Source organism: Ostrinia furnacalis, unplaced genomic scaffold (genome assembly GCF_004193835.3).
Source record: "Ostrinia furnacalis isolate ACB-3 unplaced genomic scaffold, ASM419383v2 OfSCF0216, whole genome shotgun sequence".
Taxonomy (NCBI): domain Eukaryota; kingdom Metazoa; phylum Arthropoda; class Insecta; order Lepidoptera; family Crambidae; genus Ostrinia; species Ostrinia furnacalis.
In genome coordinates, this window is record NW_021130455.1 from 408,691 (window position 1) to 420,465 (window position 11,775).

Here is an 11,775-nt window from a genome sequence, read left to right on the forward strand (position 1 = left end):
GAGCTAAAACAATAAATATCTGGGTACAATAATCTACATATTTCAATAACAATAGCACCAACACGCCAACAATAACGCCATACAAGATCATTCCGCATTCTATGTTCTTGATAAGAATGCTATTGCATAGAACATTTTAGTACAAGTTCGATACCTAATATAGCAAGCGGGCGAAAACTGCTATGCAATTAGGGTGGCCAATAGTTGGAGATAGGAGAGAACTGATCCTGGTTTCGAAAAATGATGTAAAGAATATATTTTAGAATTCGCTGACTCTACATAATAATTAAACAATATTTATAATGAATCTTGAGAGATACAAGCAGTTAGCTTCCCAGTGATACTACTTTTATTCGAGTCGTGATTCTCAATGACTTCATGGTAATAAAACTAAAATCAACACGTTTTAACAACTTGATGCTTTCGTTAATTTTAATATCAAACATTGTGGTTTATCTGTAGATACTCGTAAAAAAGTTTAATGACCCATAAATTGTCTTAAAAAAGTCCCGAAAAGTTTTATTAAAGCTGGATTTCCTAATCACGTAGGCGCGAGTGGGCGGCCTGCGGTAAGTGAAATAGGAGTTGACGCCTCCGAACAACTTGGCACTGTTGTTAAACCCTACGGACACGTGCTATTTGAACTGGAATAAGCAAACACCGTAAAGGGTTGACTAAAAATTATATTGTTTTCAGTTTATATGTATTTAAATACAAAATATCACCATACATTATTTAGCACGAAGGCCTCTTAAGACATTGTAGCCAATAAAGCTTTTGGGCAATCTCTTACTTATCTCAATAAAAGCTTGCTCGAGTAAGCTTTGGCAAATAGCAACCTCACTTTAGATCAGACCGTTATCCTATTGAATTACTCTATCGTATATTTATTTAACTAAGGTTCTAGAGAAAGCCTTGTATGTATAGGGCTTTAGCACTTACTTTTCGTGCGTCTTGTAACGTCTTGCCCGCGCAGTGAAATGTAGACTCATCAGGAGATCTAAGACGCTTCGCACGCTCTTTGTAGAATTTAATTTATCCAAAGCGTTTGCTATTCAATGCCGGTGAGATGGGTACCTTTGAATACCTGATACCCAACATCGACGTCTCGTGAATGTTTATTGTTTGAAAATTGTTTCACATAAATACAATACGCTAACTTGAACTTGAGCGGCGGCAACTTTCGTTTGTTTAATACAATGCTAAATAAGAAAATGGCGAATATCGCTATGTTTACACATTCATACTGAAGTTAGTAGATAAGTAACTATGTCTTTTTATCCACCGCTTTCGTCTATTGCTATAACTTACAATTAGATGGCAAAGCTTTTATGGTGTACCTACTTCAATATTGGTAAGGAATATTTAAAAACTGGTACTGGCAGAATGGCGATCTATAAACAGTTAGGACTACATTCAATTACGTAATTATACGAATGGTTAGATACACATACACCCTGCAGCTTACATACATGCATAAAATTATGATATTCTAGACGAAGGTAATTATCTAACGGTTATAGTAACAGGGCCACTTATGGCAGAACAGGATGTGTTATGAAACTCTATTACTCGTGGTTTTGTCACAAAGCTGTTAAACTAATATGAGTTAGTAGTGAGTCACGTACACAGCATACACAGCCAGGACCAGTCGGGATACAGTTACCTATGCTATGGTTGTTTATGCGTCACCAGTGTAGGCTTCCGGGGTATTACCTAACTGTACATCTATGCATTATGCAAGCATGTATGTTGTCCACCTTAGATTGCATCCTATCTTATAAGGGAAAACGCAAGGTTAGGTTTGCCACTTTCATGGAAAAAAATAGTGAAGATTCCGTTTGTAATCTCTGACGGAGATGAGCAACAGAAAGGATTACAATAGTCACTTTAGGCTATGAAAGAAGAATTTTCCTTTAAAATAACTATAGGATACTTTGTGTATAAAACAAGCCTACTACCTATCTTAAATTGTATATTTCTGAAATTGCAATGCGCTTAAATTAACTGTGTATTGCTGAAACTCGTTTTAATGTTAATAAGAACCAAAACCATCAAGTGCTAATTAGTGTAATTAAGGGTAACTTTAATTCTTGTGTCCAGCTCACGCTTACTTGGAATAATCACTGATTAAAATATATAATTCAATTTGTAAATGTAGTGTAATTACTTTATTACGTATTCTCTTTGTTAATACGTTTTTCTCGTAAGTGTGGTTCACTATGCGAGTAGTTGTCTGTAACACAGTACTGTAGGTACCTACGTGTCCTACGTCTCTTAGTTCTTCGTACCTACCTTGATAAAACGCTTGATTTTTATTGAAATCCTAATGTTTCACATAATTAACATGGTTCCCCATGTTAATTATGCATGTTTGTTGCTTTCTACTTTTCCAGACATCAACAATGGATTTAAAATCTTTTGTTTTAGGTCATTGTTAATGAAACCCATGTTATGTCCGAGGAATTTTTTGTTTTTAATTTAACGGAGCGGTTAACCATGGTCTTCTTCAACATTTCGCACACTATCCAACCAACTAGTGTACTTCAGTCACGATATCTTTCTTTCACTGGTCGACAACAATATCATAGAAACGACTGAACTTGTGTTTTTGTACGATCGCACGACCTATGGATGAGAAGCGGCGTTTTTCTCACTTGAAACTATTAGCTAACATAGGACCTAACTAATTGGCCTGTTAATAATAATTTACACCGTAACATTGAGATGGGAACTCTTTAAAAAGCTCAATATAAATTACTTAATTCAAATTATTAATTTATAAGGTGTTAAATGTTTAATAATTGAATTTGTTTCTAAATGAGTTATTAAAATAGGTACTTTCAATTTACTTATGGTAGAGATTTCAATGTTTAATCTATTCGTATTCATGGAACGGAACGTAAATAATGGTGTTCTACGCAAGATTATGCAAGGCGTTAGCTATAGCCACAAAGTGCAATGGCGGGACCGCAAGGTCGTAGGCAGCAAGTGCAATAGAGGCCCAGCTAGCAATCCTATTAATTGTAAGCCTACGCGAAACTAACCCCTGATATAGCCCAGGAAATCTTGCATGGTACGTTCCAAGGTCTATTTAGACGTAACATTCAAATTGATTACTCGAAAATAAATATGTTTCCGTGCTTCGGTTAGCATATTAACCCATTGACCGACCACAAACGTGACACAATAGGAAAAGATTAGGGCATGAACTAAATGTGTTAGTACCTACTTAAACTGTTAAGTTGTCGTGGTTCCATACAGCTATAATAGCTCACAAAGTCTTAACACCAGCGCTGCAAAAAATACACACAAGACGCAATGAAGAAAGGACGTGAGAAAGAATTAAAAATAGTATTTTTTGTTGGTAATGTAATGTCTATTATTTAATTCTCAAGGCCCAATAAACAGCTCCGTAAGACTAAGCGTTTCTGAGGCACATAAATCTAAGACACACCTCAAGTGGCGGAATACAACATGTCGTAAATGTAAGCACCTGTGCCAGGTTGTCCATTATCTCTAAGTTACATACATATAATGTCACGTACAACTCAGTAGATAACTAGTTTAGAGAGGTAGTAAGTTCTTACCTACCTATCCTAGTATTAAACATAAGAAGATTAGAGTAACGATAATAGAGCCGTTTTAAAAGCTCGTAAAGTAACATTACTAACGTGATTCTCGTAGTGATTCGGTGTGAAACTCTAAAATAAAACCCAAGAAGTTTCTAACTTCAACGAAAACGCACCAAACTTTAAAACTCAATTTCTTTTGTATTATTTCCTAACTAAAGTAAAGTCGTTTCAGTTTTCCAACTCTACCATTGAATCAGCAGCAAAAATAGGAGAAAAGTCGCTTAATCCTAAGCTTTAAAGGAGTGGTAAAAAATGGGTAATTCGTTATACAGACACGTTTTGCAGTCAAGTCGTAGGAACATTGAAATGGGCAGTGTTGTTTAGTCCTAGATAACGGCAACCTGGAGCGTAATGAATGAGAAAGCTGGACCGAGGCAGTTTTTATCTCACTCCGTGCAACGTGGTTAGGAACAGTTATCGACCATCCAGGCACGCGGACCGTTAAATGCTTCCTTGTCTACGTTTTTACAACTGTATCCTTGCGACGCGATCTTGTTTCAAATCTAAAAGCTCGTACACTGAAACTAAACGGTAGGTAGGTTGGGTAAGTCGGAAATTATAAGTCAAGGATTAAAAGAATCAAAAAAATAAGACGCTTGAATCCATCATCATGATTACTTTAGTTATTCTTTTTCTGGTGATCCAGAAGAATTCCACCGCTGGACAAAGGCCTCTCCCAAAAATTTAGAAAGCGACTGGTCCTATACCGCCCGCATCTGCACATGTCTATGTATTCCAATTATTTAATAAAATAAGTATAAAGTATGAGTAATGGAAGGACCTAAGTACGGTCAAATAAATGTAGATAATGTTAAACAGACAAGATCAGAAACAAAGCGAGTTGACTAAAACGAGTTGTCTAATCGCAATCTATCCTGAAGGAATGGCTCCAATCTAAATTAACCTTTGCTGGCGGGTTCATTTTGATCTTAACTCTGATCACGATTCACGAACTCATGCATAGGCAGATAAATATGTCTTATTATTCGCTGTTAGATGGCTTTTTGAGTTTATTCAACTTGGAAAAATGATTATAAATTAGGTATCCAGTAAGTAACTAGTCTCCTTGGTTTAGCGGTTTTTTTTATCCACAAGGACCTATCCTGGATTGGACACACATTTTAAGTAAATCTTTAGGTACTTTCGCAGTCAATAACAAGAAATTTTTAAAAAATACAGCGCAGTTACAGCGGTTTTTAGCAATCTCTTCCGACTAACCTGAGGGGATTAGGTACATGGGCGTTTTTTTTTTTCATGAATTTAAAGATCATTAGAATTTATAGAGAATAACTTCTTGTAATAACGATTTTCAGTTCGAGATTACTGAACTTAATGTTTCAAAAAATATGATGTAGGATAATTTCAGCATATTTTCAATCAATCTAATCTACAAGCTACGCTGAGCTACAAAACTAGCTATTTCGTTACAGTAAAATGAAACGAACCTCCAGCTACGTTTCGACATTATTCCAGACGGTCCCATGGTGTAATGGTTAGCACTCTGGACTCTGAATCCAGCGATCCGAGTTCAAATCTCGGTGGGACCTAAGTTTTTTATTTGGATTTAACTCTATGGTCGATTCGAACTTAAATATAAAGTACATTTTCGTGACTGTCCTTTTCACATGTTTTTATCTAATATTGTTCCTGAATCATAATATTTTCTTTAATTTAAGGAAATTAAACTTTAAAATAATAGATACTAAGAGGTAACATCAGGCTTGATGCAAAAAAAAATTGATAAAATTTGACCCTAACTCGTTGATGTCTTTTTTAGGGTTATTAACATTAAAATACAAAACTAACTAATTTCGCTAGAAAATCGAAATACAAAGTGAATACATTGAACAAGGGATACTAATTTTCCATTTTGTAAACCAGGGTGATATCATTCGTGTGCTCCGTGGAACTTCTCTATGGTGTCATGTTGTCCCATAGGTTGCTAGGGAAACAAGAAAATATACAACTTAATGTCATACCACAGAATAATAATAAGTACTGTCATACGGTCATGTTTGTTGATATCAGTTGATATTGTTAGGACTTATGTTGTGGTTAGGATTGTTAGATCAATGCAGTAATTGTTTATTTAATGATAAACAAGTGAACACGATTTTATAAGTGAATTAAAACTTTACGAAAATGCATGTGAATAAACTTAAGATATTGATGATAGGGCCTTCTGAAGTAAGAAAATAATTACCTACTAAATGCTAAAAATACAGAGATTTTACTTCTTTATTTAGGTACTTCTGGTTAATTTTTGTTACGAGCCCCAGGTTACAATACTAATTGCTGCATTAGCAATGAAGCTAGAAATGGTCGTCCCTTGTGAAAATCCAGACCGAAGTTAACTGTATTCAATTAATTTTAAATCCTAATAATCCCTTGATACCTGAGCTCCTTAATTTTATTTTACAGAGCGGGAAAACCACCATAGCCAACTACCTATCAGAGTCCATAAATATAGAGGAGGCTGGACCTCCAAGGCCGACGCAAGGAGCAAGAATAGTAGAGTTCGAACTGCCCAATTTGAAAGTAAATGGGAAAAATAACAATATTGATATTGAACTCTGGGACTGCAGTGGTGACCACAAGTAAGTGTTATTATAAAACTAGCTGACCCGGCGAACTTTGTTCCGCCTTAATGGCAATAAATAAGCAGACTTTTTTATTTCGAACGGGATAAAAAGTATCCTATGTCCTTCGCCTGGCTCTAAACTACCTCCCTGACAATTTTCAGCTAAATCGGTTCAGCCGTTCTTGAGTTATAAGTGGAGTAACTAACACGACTTTCTTTTATACAGGGTGTTTCTTGTAAGGTGTCAAGCCGAAGGCAGGTGATAGGTGAGGACTAGACCTATCGATTTCACCCCCATGTATATTTTACGATTTTTCATAGTTTAGAAGTTATCGTTAATTTTGTGATTTTTTCAAATTGTATGACCTAGTAGGCTTTAAATTTTTTTATCTTTTTTTTGGGTCGACTTTTCTCAGATTTCTTTTTTTTGACAGATTCCCTATTAATTGCAGATTTTTGAAAAAAATAATCAACTTCCTATCTTTGATGCAAGATACAAAATTTTTGCTAGAAACATAAAAAATATGCTTTTAGCGGAACATTCTAAAATTTTCAACTTAAAAGTTTAAAAAAAAAAACAAAATCCATAGGTCCAAAATAATTTTAAAAACTGCGCAGTTTTCTGAACTTTCATAATAACACAAAAAAACATGTACTTAATAGGCCATTATTTTCTGTAATCGCTCCACTAAAGTGGTAAGTCGGAGATTCCGTTACATGTTTTTGACTTTCTTAGGACTAAGTAATGTTTGCAATCCCTTAAGTTTACGTTATGTAGAACACATTTAGAGACAATAACTGAACAGAACATTGTTTTATCCACAACGAGGAAGCTCTTGCCCTTCATCTGGTTAGTTAGTTAGTTAGTTAGTTTTGCAGGGCAATCGAATACCGCACTTAGCCTCATGATAGGGCCATTGTGCGCGATTTGTGGTTTATCTTCCTACTCCAACCACCCTTCATCTGGTATACAATAGGGAATATGAAAATATTGATGAACTGCGGACAAAGCTGACTGAAGCACAAAACCAAATTACACCCATTTTTGCTCTCTCTCTCTCTCTCTCTCTCTCTCTCACACACACACACACACACACACACACACACACACAAGCGATTACAGAAAATAATGGCCTATTAAGTACATGTTTTTTTGTGTCATTATGAAAGTTCAGAAAACTGCGCAGTTTTTAAAATTATTTTGGACCTATGGAATTTCTTCTTTTTTTTTTAACTTTTAAGTTGAAAATTTTAGAATGTTCCGCTAATAACATATTTTTTATGTTTCTAGCAAAAATTTTGTATCTTGCATCAAAGATAGGAAGTTGATTATTTTTTTCAAAAATCTGCAATTAATAGGGAATCTGTCAAAAAAAAGAAATCTGAGAAAAGTCGACCCAAAAAAAAGATAAAAAAATTTAAAGCCTACTGGGTCATACAATTTGAAAAAATCACAAAATTGACGATAACTTCTAAGCTATGAAAAATCGTAGAACATACATGGGGGTGAAATCGATAGGTCTAGTCCTCACCTATCACCTGCCTTCGGCTTGACACCTTACAAGAAACACCCTGTATATATACTAGCTGACCCGGCGAACTTTGTTCCGCCTTAATGACAATAAATAAGCAGATTTTTTTTAATTTCGAACGGGATAAAAAGTATCCTATGTCCTTCTCCTGGCTCTAAACTACCTCCCTGACAATTTTCAGCTAAATCGGTTCAGCCGTTCTTGAGTTATAAGTGAAGTAACTAACACGACTTTCTTTTATATATGTTACTGTAAAAGCTCGAATTGCAGTAAATCCTAAGATATTCCAGTAAAACCTAAGATCTACCAATTCCTAATGGTAAATGTCCCAAAAGGTTTGCGATTCGAACTCTTACCACCATTTCGTTGATAAATCTTAGGATTTACATTAATGGCACGGTAAATGTAGAAAAACAAAACAAGCATTTTTGACAGGTAACAATCGGTCTTATCTACGCATTACACGAGCGCAGCCTTTTTGTATTGTTTAAATGTACGAACAATTTAAGAACTAAAAAGAAAGACCACGGCATCACTTTTCATTTTAATACAATTAAACAAACCATGATGTCACTGCCTTGTTTTTTCTTTAGCAACGTAAGATCATGTCATATAAAATACTNAAATTTTGTATCTTGCATCAAAGATAGGAAGTTGATTATTTTTTTCAAAAATCTGCAATTAATAGGGAATCTGTCAAAAAAAAGAAATCTGAGAAAAGTCGACCCAAAAAAAAGATAAAAAAATTTAAAGCCTACTGGGTCATACAATTTGAAAAAATCACAAAATTGACGATAACTTCTAAGCTATGAAAAATCGTAGAACATACATGGGGGTGAAATCGATAGGTCTAGTCCTCACCTATCACCTGCCTTCGGCTTGACACCTTACAAGAAACACCCTGTATATATACTAGCTGACCCGGCGAACTTTGTTCCGCCTTAATGACAATAAATAAGCAGATTTTTTTTAATTTCGAACGGGATAAAAAGTATCCTATGTCCTTCTCCTGGCTCTAAACTACCTCCCTGACAATTTTCAGCTAAATCGGTTCAGCCGTTCTTGAGTTATAAGTGAAGTAACTAACACGACTTTCTTTTATATATGTTACTGTAAAAGCTCGAATTGCAGTAAATCCTAAGATATTCCAGTAAAACCTAAGATCTACCAATTCCTAATGGTAAATGTCCCAAAAGGTTTGCGATTCGAACTCTTACCACCATTTCGTTGATAAATCTTAGGATTTACATTAATGGCACGGTAAATGTAGAAAAACAAAACAAGCATTTTTGACAGGTAACAATCGGTCTTATCTACGCATTACACGAGCGCAGCCTTTTTGTATTGTTTAAATGTACGAACAATTTAAGAACTAAAAAGAAAGACCACGGCATCACTTTTCATTTTAATACAATTAAACAAACCATGATGTCACTGCCTTGTTTTTTCTTTAGCAACGTAAGATCATGTCATATAAAATACTAGTTTTTTCCCGCGGCTTCACCCGCGTGTAATTTTATTTGTCACAGATCGCCATAAATTATAGCCTATATGTTATTCTGGGTTATAAACAATAATACTGTAAAGTTTCATCAAAATCAGTTCAGTAGTTTTTGCTTGAAAGAGTAACAAACATCCACACAAACTTTCGCGTTTATAATATTATTAGGATGCATGCAGTACAAAATTTCAGTGTCCTAGATAGGCTAGATATGATATTTTCAGGTATGCGTTACTATCAATGCTGGGTTATTATAATTCCGATTTTTATCCGATTCCATGGACTCCATGGTATTATCATTTTTGTTATAATCTTCCTAATTAAAAGTTCTGTAAACTTTTACGAAAACAGCATCGTTGGTAATATCAGTCAGAAGGAATGAAAAAAGGAAAGAGTAAAAATGTGAACACCAAAACACAAGAAAAAGAAATGATTGCAAATAATTTAAATAAGTTGGTATTAGTTTGTACTTATTACTATCATATGATACCTTTATAATACTATGTAACCTGTTTTGTCTAATAGTTGATGAAAGTAAGTAATTAAGCATTACTTACTCATTGTTTTATTCCTAAAACCAACATCTACCAGCTGACAGAGGTAAAACCTAGCATATACTGAATTCAAATGGTAAAAGCTCGAAAAAATCGTCGTATTTTCAGAAATACTTACATTTACCAACTCATCTCGGTAAATCTTAAGACTTACACTTAAATCTTAAGATTAACCGTAGTTCGAGCTTTTACAGTAACATATATATAGATATATAGATAAGAGATAAGTTACCATAAATAATATTCATCGAGTTGTAAGGCCAGTGAGCGCTACGAGCGCCATCCATTGGCAACATATCAAATTAAATTGTTCTTAATATTATACCTACTACGATTCGGAATACCTAGGTACCCAACTTACATTGCACACTTTAGCAGAAATTATATTTTGTGTCTATATGCATTGGTATTGTATTATACTTACTTACCTACCTAAAGTAATCCATCAGTATTTATCTCTCGCTCCAAGGTGACGTTGCAGCGTTGCATTAAAGACAAATTATTTAGTAATAAATGTTTCCTTCCTTCTATTCTTCTTCTTTTATGACTACCTACTCTCTCTCTCTAGTCTTATGAAATTACGTATCTTCTTCATTGCCCATGCTTACATAGGAGACCTCGTTAATTTAATACTGACCCCAATCAACAATTTAGCACTATTTAGTTTACCCCTCTTATTAATCCAGAAAGTAACAAATCATTGTCATCTACACCAGGAATAACAAATAATCCTTCGCCATAATTATGTTGCCTAAAGATAATCAAGTATATCATGCTCGGATAATGAGATGAGATGATGATGATTAAATATTTTCCGACTCTCATGAATAATGCGTATGATGACTTTGTGTTTCAGTACTTATGCTTTGCATAAATCAAATAGTCAAGTTGTTACCATTAGCACGTCATCCACATTTCCTACCTTTAAATAACTTTTTACTATAAATCTTTAGGCAATATCTGATTGATACCTACCTATTAAGTTTTTTGTTTTGTACTGAATTCAATCGTAACTTATCTACCAAAAACAAATGATTAGTAGGTAATAATTAAAACCAGTTTTGACTTTTGAGGCAATAAAGGTCAATGTAACTAAGGTGAAAATTATTTGAAATCATTCATCCAAGGTCAAAGTTTCCATTTGCCTGGCAAAGCAAAAGGGGAAAAGCGTCAACCGCAACGTGTAATTTTTTACCAATTCAGCCATCTTATTAGATTATTACCACGTGACGAAATGGTTCTGTGGTATTTTAAGTAAGTATCTAGAGGATCATTTTAAAAGAAAATTGTTTATTTGTGCAGATTCGAATCTTGTTGGCCCGCTCTTCGAGCAGGAGTGCAAGGGGCCATCCTGGTCTGTTCTCCGTCGACGGTTCAGGCTGCATCAAGAGAGATGGAACTACTCTATAACTATTTTGTATCTCAGCCTAATTTATCTGCCAAACAATGTGTCCTTTTCTATAATTGCACTAATGACAACGAAGATATGGATGCCTTGAATTTATGTAAGTCTGTGGTCTTAAAAGTTTGGGAATATAAATCTCCTCCCAAGTTAAAAAGTGTGATTTAACTAGTTATTTATGTGAGCGCTTGAATTTCAATGTTGCGGTTAGTTAGACTCAGTTGACAAACCTATACCTATCAAAATATTTTACATTATTTGTTTCCATTTCTTTGCAGCTTCAACATTCTCCAAGGTGTCACAAGTCGCTATCAACTTGAAGTCAGGAGGTAATCGACTCAAAATAGATTTTTCAAACTATGTAGCTTCTGTTCTTCAAGCATTAAACAAAGAGTCATAAACAAAGTTTGTGTTTTCTTATCAATATAAGAAATATCTTACCATTAATGTTTCAGATACTTACTTTTCGTACCTATGGAAACATTAAATGTCCTGAAAATCATTCATAAGTCCTGTAAACATTGAGATAACATTCACAGTCCAATCTGGGCATTGGTTGGCATACATCAC

General features: G+C 34.6%; 1 protein-coding gene and 1 non-coding gene across 2 annotated transcripts; both read left to right on the forward strand.

Annotated features, from left to right (window-relative positions):
- The first annotated feature begins 5,110 nt into the window (after positions 1–5,110).
- Positions 5,111–5,182, forward strand: TRNAQ-CUG (transfer RNA glutamine (anticodon CUG)). The gene has a single exon. It is a non-coding gene; the product is annotated as a tRNA-Gln (tRNA).
- Positions 5,183–5,649: 467 nt separating this feature from the next.
- On the forward strand, positions 5,650–11,670 carry LOC114356637 (intraflagellar transport protein 22 homolog). The gene is made up of 4 exons (XM_028309913.1): positions 5,650–5,822; positions 6,057–6,232; positions 11,106–11,308; positions 11,484–11,670. Exons 1-4 carry the CDS (start codon positions 5,778–5,780, stop codon positions 11,603–11,605), a joined length of 546 nt encoding a protein of 181 aa, XP_028165714.1. The 5' UTR covers positions 5,650–5,777; the 3' UTR covers positions 11,606–11,670.
- The last annotated feature ends 105 nt before the right edge of the window (positions 11,671–11,775 follow it).

Excerpts from the sequence above, each read along its gene's own strand:
- LOC114356637 (XM_028309913.1), top strand. The coding sequence starts at position 5,778 with ATGCATGTGAATAAACTTAAGATATTGATGATAGGGCCTTCTGAA. Across the intron at positions 6,233-11,105 it reads GACTGCAGTGGTGACCACAA|ATTCGAATCTTGTTGGCCCG; the intron begins GTAAGTGTTATT and ends TTATTTGTGCAG. Across the intron at positions 11,309-11,483 it reads TATGGATGCCTTGAATTTAT|CTTCAACATTCTCCAAGGTG; the intron begins GTAAGTCTGTGG and ends ATTTCTTTGCAG.